General features: G+C 43.3%; 1 protein-coding gene across 1 annotated transcript in view; it reads right to left on the bottom strand.

Moving 5' to 3' along the window:
* Nucleotides 1-3,800: 3,800 nt before the first annotated feature.
* The window catches only part of espnla (espin like a), a gene marked incomplete at its 3' end in the record, with an annotated part of 41,648 nt that continues 37,015 nt past the window's right edge, over nt 3,801-8,433 (bottom strand). Inside the window, exons 8-10 of the mRNA XM_084308392.1 lie at nt 8,030-8,172; nt 6,886-7,050; nt 3,801-5,261 (exon numbers count right to left, since the gene is read on the bottom strand). Coding sequence (XP_084164518.1) covers nt 3,801-5,261; nt 6,886-7,050; nt 8,030-8,172 — 1,769 coding nt within the window. The remainder of the gene's footprint in view (nt 5,262-6,885; nt 7,051-8,029; nt 8,173-8,433) is intronic.

Below are 8,433 nucleotides of genomic sequence, written 5' to 3'. Positions count from 1 at the left end.
GGCCAAGTCTAGTTCGGACCTCTGTCTTCTGACAGGAACAGTAAACAAGCGAGTTCAATGTTTACCTAAAAGTTTAAAAAAAAATTGTTTAAAAATAAACCTTACAAGTGAGCAAGGCAACATTCACGCAGAGTATTAGTGATCACATGACGTGGAGCCGCCAAGTCATATTTCAAAACAATTAAACTGTGCCTCAATGGAGGGCTGGATGTACTCAAAGTCATATTTACAAAATCACTCTGGATTAAATACTGTACATGCAGACTTACAGTAAAGCTATGGGCTTATATGGTAAGTGGTTGCAGGGGTAGTTTGTTATTGTTTTACATTACACTATACTGGCTACCATAAAAAGCTTTTTGTTGCATTTGCAAACAAACAATAATGGATATTGTCCAACCAAGTACTGTAAAACTATGCATGGTTGTTATATATAAAAGAAGCCCGTCAGTGAAATAGAGAGAAAACATGTTTCAGTTTTAACAACAAAACTCAAAACACAATTTTCCCACAATGACCCAATTTATGTGATCCAGCCCCCCACCCCCTTAATTGAATGTAGAGACACATACAAGTAACAAGTGTAACCCGTTCACTGTATTATCATCAGGACCACACTGGTCTGTTTATACAGAATCAAGTTTAGTTTTGGTTTTCCGTGAGTGAGCATGATGTCATGTCATGTATCTCATGACTCATGTCCCCCGGAGCCGACATTAAATTACATTTCCTGTCTTCAAAACACTGTGAAATTTAAGAAATAAATGACACTCACCAGAGAAGCAACGACTGGCAATAATCGATCATGTTTCAGGTTAAAAGGGATAAAGCTGAGGGATAAAATCGGGCTATGAGCTGGTTTAGATCAACACGGAGTTGGCAGTAATATGGCGGAAGCTTTTGCCAGGTCAATGGGACAGACTGCCCGTCTCCCCCCCAGCTATTTTTAGGACCCCCAGACACGCTGTGCTGAAGTCGGATTCCAAAAAGCATGCATAGGGGCCACACCTGCTGTTAAAGGGACACGCATTGTTTTTCTTCTCTCGAGACTTGGGAGCTGGTGAAACGAGACAAGACAAGTGATGTTTTAGCGCTGTCCTCCTGAAGAGAGTGTCAGTTACGTAAGGGATAATGTATAGCTACGAGGTCATTGTCTCAAAATAATTGACCGACACGGAGTTCTGGAACACCGAGGCGCAGCCGAGGTGTTCTAAACGCAGAGAAGGTCAATTATTTTGCGACTTGATTGATTGATTGATTGAAAAATCTATTAACAGATTGCAGAATGGGTACAATACAGTACAGCTCAATACACACAATTGTTAAGGGGATGCAGACCAGAGAAAGACTTTCGTCTTGTTTACATCCGGGTCCCCCATTTTCAATTAATCAGGACAATGACAGAGTATAGCTATAGCTATAGGCACTACATTATCCCGCTTATTACATGGCTAACTTACTAACAATATACCTAATTCATTTTACACCATCGACAAGACGAGATCAAATGCAGACATGCCACATCAATGTGGAACGCCCTACCCAAAGCTGTAAAGGAATGTGAATCACTACCCACTTTCAAAAACACTCTCAAAAAACTACGTGAGACAGCAATTCGAAACTGGCCCCTACAAATGTCCTAACCTAGTTGTACAGTAAATGACCAAGTAAGGCTTTGTCAGTATTCCAATGTACAGTGTAAAATGTGTGTGTGTCCCCTACCCACCCCCCCCCCCCCCCCCACCTCCAATGTACAGCCCCCACCCACCCACCCAACCCCACCCCACCCACCCAACCTCCTCCAATGTACAGTTTCTACGTCAAATGTATATACACTCTTTTTCTGGACACTTTTGTATCACAAACAGTACTGTATTTGCAAATCTGATATGTCATAAATGTATAGATGTAGCAGTACTGTCTATCTGTATGTCATGTATGTCATATGATGAATTGAAAATGGGGGACCCTGATGTAAACAAGACGAAAGTATTTCTCTGGTCTGCATCCCCTTAACAATTGTATGTATTGAGCTGTACTGTACTGTACCCATTCTGCAATCTGTTAATTAAAGTTTAAATAAACGCATTCATTCAAGATATCTGGCCTCGCGCGGATCTCACAGCTGTGCCCGCTGTTGAGCGGGGCCCCAGACCACCGGGCTCTGCAGATGGATGCTTCTCCCTAACAGCGGTCATTATTGCTTGTTGCCCATGACAGCGGTCAGTTATAGAGAAAAAATTGACCGCTGCTAGGGGTAACGGAGCGCTATTGACCAATCACAATCAAGCATTTTGGCGAATGTTAAAACGCCATGTAATAATCTTAATTAACACAACTGCCACGATAGACACAGAGAAAGATACTGTCTGTCCCCATGGGTCTTTAAAGGCCCAATCAATCAGTGACCCGAACACCAACAAATGGGTTGCCCAACCCACCAAAAATAACAAGAATGGAGAAATGTTTTCATTTTCTAGAGGACTAACAATAGACAGCATGTAAATAAGAGGTTTTAATTGTATTTGCTGTATTTTGTGGCTGTTTGTTTGATTGATTGATTGATTGAACATTTTATTAACAGATTTCAGAATGGGTACAATACAGTACGGCTCAATACACACAATTGTTAAGGGGATGCAGACCAGAGAAAGACTTTCGTCTTGTTTACATCAGGGTCCCCCATTTTCAATTCATAACATTTATGACCTACGTGACATATAGATAGATATACAGTACCACTACTTATACCGTCTTACGGCTGCTGAGTCTCTGAGAAATTTGGAGGGGATATTGTTGTCATGGCCATTAGGTTGGAGGGCGCTCAGTTTTTTGAGTACCTCAGCTGTTGTTACCATTTCAAGTTTAAAGTCGTCTTTGCGGACCCCTAGGTTTTTGTAGTGGTCTAGGATGTGTTCTACCCCAAAATGCCCTGAGTGGGAGGGTAGTTTATTAACCAGTGTTGTGGCTATGTTTGTAAAGAAAACGTTTAAGTAATTGGCCACATCAGCTTGTCTGTGATGAGTGTTTTCTGTCTTTATGTTTATGTTTGTAAATCTGGTTTTTAGTTTTTTGCTGCAGCCTGTAAAATTTTTGTTTATCTTGGTAGTATTTTACTGCAGTATTTATAAACATTGAATGAATGAATTGTTTATTTAGAATATAAAATAATAATAAAATATTACTGAAAAGATAAAATTTATATGTTTTGATTATTTTACATTGTTCAAAATAAAACATTAATTAATTAATTAATTCAACTGTAAACAGTGCAGTAAATCAGATCTATATACTGATTTACAATGGGCTAATAAAGTCCCAAATAGTGTATCCATCTACAGATCAAACTCTTCAAGAATGTATGTGGATACGCCCCACATTGATATGGTCCAAAAAATATCACAGATTGGGGCTTTAAAGATGTGCGAGGTTTGCACAAGCTACAATATTGCGTGAGACAAGGTAACGTTAAAATACATCACTCAAATGAGCTGTTGCATCACAGTTTGCCATACAAGAAACAACATTACACTGGAGTTTGCTGTATTATTTATTTTATAATAGTGTTATTATAACAAACGCTTCTCCAAACAGACCCTTGAACCGGAAGGTGATGAAGTTCTACTGTACCGTGTGTGCCTTCTCCTAAAAGAAAAAAAGAGCTTCTTATTCATCTCAAAAACAAAGATATTCACCCCCAGAAAATAACACATTAGTACTCTAAACACCCTGGCCCTTTTTATAACTTAATGTCAGTCAACTACAAATTATAAAAATACCAAAAAAGATGGCCGTAGCAACTACTGAAAATCAAAAATCTCTGCCTCTTTCTCTTTCCAAAAAGCGAAACTACGGTCAATGTATTTACAGATTTCGTCACCGCTGAAACTGGAAATGTCGGTTCCTTTTTTTAGCACTCCCTCATCAGGGGTCGGCGTCTGAACAATGACCTTGGGCACCCGGATCTCCGGAAGGGTGTGTTTCTCCACCTCCGGAGTGAGTTCGGAGCGGCCCGGCGTGTTCCCGAAGAACTTCAACTTGATGTCGTCGAACCCGTCCTTCCACTCGCGGTTCCCGGCCTCGATGTCCTGTATGACGGCCTTGTGGAACTCCCTGACCACCTCCCAGGTGAAGCGGCCCACGTGGTCGAACACCTCGAAGCACAGCAGGTGTCTCATTTGGCGCTCGTCCGCCGACAGCTCCAGCTCCAGGATGTGGAAGTAGCCCAGCATGAAGAGGTCGAGCGTGAGGCTCTCGTAGTCCACGAGCACGCCGTCCACGCGGGGCAGGAACTGCTCCGGGGAGTAGAGAGCCTGCTGCCTGTGAAGCCTGCGGATCTGTCTGGTCGGGACGCTGGAGATGATGCTCCTCCAGTTCCCCAATATCTTGTTGACTGCACTCCTCTGCTTGAAGAAGTGTCCCAGGGAACTGTTCTTGGACTGGGCAGGGTCTATGCTGCCTCTGTGATCTGATGCTGGCTTGTTGACTGTCGTCGTTGTCTCGATGATGCTCGCTTTCCTGGTCTTCAGGGTCACAGTGTAGGCAGATGCCTTCCAGTGGCCCAAGAATAGGACCACTATGCGCTCCTTTCTAAGGCTGGTGGTCTCCATAACATTTGGGAATTTCTTGCCAGAGTCGCCGTTTCGTTTGTCTGTCTTTGGAACCAGGCTCTGGCCTATAGCCGGTTTATCAGCCTCCGTAGGCTTCACTTCTTTAAAATTTAATTCCCTTGATATAGGGACCTCCTCTGTGTTGTCTTGACTTTGAGAGTTCTGACTCTCGAAGTTGGACTTCAGATTCCTCACCGACACCCCGAACTGGTGGATCTCGTTCTCGATCTTCTCGCTGCGTCCCCAGGTGGAGTCCCGTCTCTCCGGCGCGTGCGAGAAGACCGTGACCAGCTCGGTGTCGGGCAGCTTGCAGTGGGGCTGGTCCGTGAGGTTGGTCAGGAGCAGAGACATGCTCTTCACGATGCCAGAGATGCGGTTACACCACGGGGGCAGCGCCACCTGCTGGCTGCCGTACTGCGCGTTGACCGTGATGTTCACTATGGGAGCCGGCAGGATGGTTCTGAGCTCCTCCACCAGGCGAGACAGCTCCAGCTCGTAGCCCTCGCAGTTCCTCAGACTGGCGACATTTTCGATCTGCTTCTCCAGGTAGATGAGGTCGTCCTCAGTCAGCAGCTCTCCGAAGGGCCCTAGGATTGCATTGTGGGCCTGGGAGTACCTCCAGCTGACTTTGGCGTACTTGTTCCCATTCTCCTGGAAGAGGATAGACACACAGCGGGGAGGTGAATTCACAACATGTGGAATATTCCAGGCTATACTTTCACAAGGGATTGTGTAATGGTGCAATAGTAGAACCACTTTTCTCTAAACCTCAGGAATATGAATTGACCCTTTATCCAAACAGCAAGAATGAACAAATTCTTCAGAGGCTCAGTATGAAATGTATACTCTATCAATTGTATTCAATTATTTAACTTTTCTTGTTGACACTTGCAAACAAAATATTTTTAACCGCAAAGCAAACTGTGCAGGGTGTTTAGGAACATATACTCCAGTGCCAAGACCTTCTAGAAAGTCTGGTGACTTTGCTTTCACAGAGGGCTCAGAATGTTAAAGGGGCACTTCACCAAAGAAACAATGCTGATGAATTTTGCACATGATCTCACACACGTCCAAAAACTCAAAAACAGTTATTATTCAAAACTCTCACATTTGTTTAGTTTGAAGGTTATTGAGAGTAAATTAGTTTGAATACTGTATGGCCACCAGTGATGTCATCTGGGACATTGAATCCTTGCGTTGTGTTGTGTTACAGCACCATGAAAAAAAATAGCAATACTTGCCTTATCATTTCATTGAGCTGTAATTAACCCGACACAAGGATTCAATGTCCCCGATCACTGGTGGCAATATCCAAACTAATTTAATCTCAATAACTGTCTCGCCCGCTGCGTTGGGGAGGTGGAGCATGAGCGCATGCGATGGTACCCGAAAGATGGTGAACTATGCCTGGGCAGGGCGAAGCCAGAGGAAACTCTGGTGGAGGTCCGTAGCGGTCCTGACGTGCAAAACTGTTAAACGTTTTTGGATTATGTGCAAAATACATCAACATTGTATTTTGGTGAAGTGTGCCTTTAACAAAACGTTTCGGGGCGGGCAGCACCATGCGCCCAGCTTTTCAAAGTGGCCAATGGCATGAGCGAAAAGGTGTGACCAACGCGTCCACTGACCAATAGGGATCCTAAAACAACGCACCAAGTGGATATTCACGGGTGGGTCTCCCATCAGCGGAAGATGCAACCTCATCAACCTTCGCTACGTCATGTCTCAATAGGGAGGTGTAGTGGTTACGTCATTGGTGTTTCCCGCGCGGTCCACCCTCCTTGAAATTGCCATGTATTTCCAATGGACCCATTTCTAAATCGTCTCGTTTAAAACAAATAAAGCATGAACATTGGCATGGTGTATCTTTCTGTGTGGTCACTGAGGAACTACACTCACTTTGGCGCTGCTGACTGACGTCACCACAGCGTAGACTCTTGGCTGTATTAGGCGACAGCACTGAACAACAGGCATTCTACTGGTAAGTGTAGTTTTTTTTAACGACAAATTTAAAACCTTATAACTACCTTTATTTCAACCAAAAATGCTTAAACAATAATGTTAGTTATAGAAGGGAACTCATTTTGTGCAAAAATGGAAAGCTTGCCAATGTTCATCATGAGGCAGAATGTTACAATAGACGATAATCCATTTTCCCAATGATAAATCCCTATACGGGTGGACCGCACGGAAAACTAAAGTGATGTCAGACTACACCTCTCAATAAGGAATATATACACGTTTGATTTGAACAGTGAGTGTGCACGTTTCGTACCTTCCTCCTCTCCTCCTCCTCGTCCTGTAGTCTGGCCTGCAGCTGCCTCACGATGACCTGCCTCTTCCACTCGGCGATGGGGCTGCCCCTCTCGTCGTGGGTCGGCACCAGGTAGTCAATGTCCGACAGGTTGGCCTCCTCTGTGGGCAGCACCACCATCTTATTCTGAGGTGAGAAATGATTCGTCTCACGTTAATAAAGAGCAGAGTATTTTATGTCTTGTTTTATTGTGTTTGTTTTTTATCGTGTTTTGTTTTTTATTGGTATTGTGTTTTTCTATTGTGTTTTTACTGTGTTTTTAGTACGTTTTCCATCGAGGACCACTTTGGAAATAAGTGTTTTAAGTCATGCGTTTAAGTGCAATCCTCTGGAGTGCAGGGTCATGATACTTCAATGTTATGTATGATACTTGCAATTTTCCTAATAAAATCAAATCAAATCAAGCCTCATTCTTAAAGTATAATGGTAGATATAGATAGATAGAGAGATAGATAGATATTTAAAAAGTTAAAATAGGTAGCAGCAGTAAAATAGATCAATAAGGTAAATGAGCACTATTGCACAGTGTTAAAAATTGCAATGTACACTATCACTACATGCCTTTCATATAAAGATAGAGAATATATCCACTCACTCACTCACTCACTCACTCACTCACTCACTCACTCACTCACTCACTCACTCACTCACTCACTCACTCACTCACTCACTCACTCACTCACTCACTCACTCACTCACTCACTCACTCACTCACTCACTCACTCACTCACTCACGGCGGCTCACAGGGATGGCATTTGTGTGAGACCAGTTCAATCTATGCAAGAATCCTTTGCATCTATGATACTGTGTGTGATTGTTGTGGATACAAAGTAAATCAGTAAAAGGCTAATATCAACTGATAATATTGGCTGACCAATATATCTGTCTAGTCCCAAGTAGGGCATTAGGTATGAGCAGGTTCAGGAAACTTAACTCCTGGTCACAGTGGATGGCTGATGATTCCAAAATTCACTGGACATTTTTTCACAATTTTATCTGTCAAACAGATTTCTAGAACTCCAAAACAACAGATGGGTTACCTGCAAGTAAAAGCACTCTCGCTGTAAAAGACGTGAGAAATGAAAGGCTTTATTATTGGCTTACCGCGTGTCCAACGAGGGCCCCTGTCATCCCGGATGATTTCAGAGACATCATGCCCTTCATGTTGCCAAGGAGACCTTTATCAGCCAGGAGCTTTGCTTCAGGCGCCTCTGCAGCGCCCACGGCCATGCTGAAGCCTTTGATAACTAAGGTGAAAATGAGAAGACGTCTGCATGTTATTGTTAGTTTTCATGTAACTGATACCAGTTTTATTTTCAAAACATCTTAACTCATAAAATCACACACACACACACACACACACACACACACACACACACACACACACACACACAAGCACATTGAGTGGCGATTCAAACAATGAGGATGAATAGGGGTGTAACGGTATACAAAAACCACGGTTCGGTACGTACCTCGGTTTTGAAGTCACGGTTCGGTACGGGTTTTCG

Source organism: Notolepis coatsorum (genome assembly GCF_963971535.1).
Source record: "Notolepis coatsorum genome assembly, chromosome: 2".
NCBI lineage: Eukaryota > Metazoa > Chordata > Actinopteri > Aulopiformes > Paralepididae > Notolepis > Notolepis coatsorum.
This window is presented reverse-complemented; position numbering and strand designations above follow the sequence as displayed.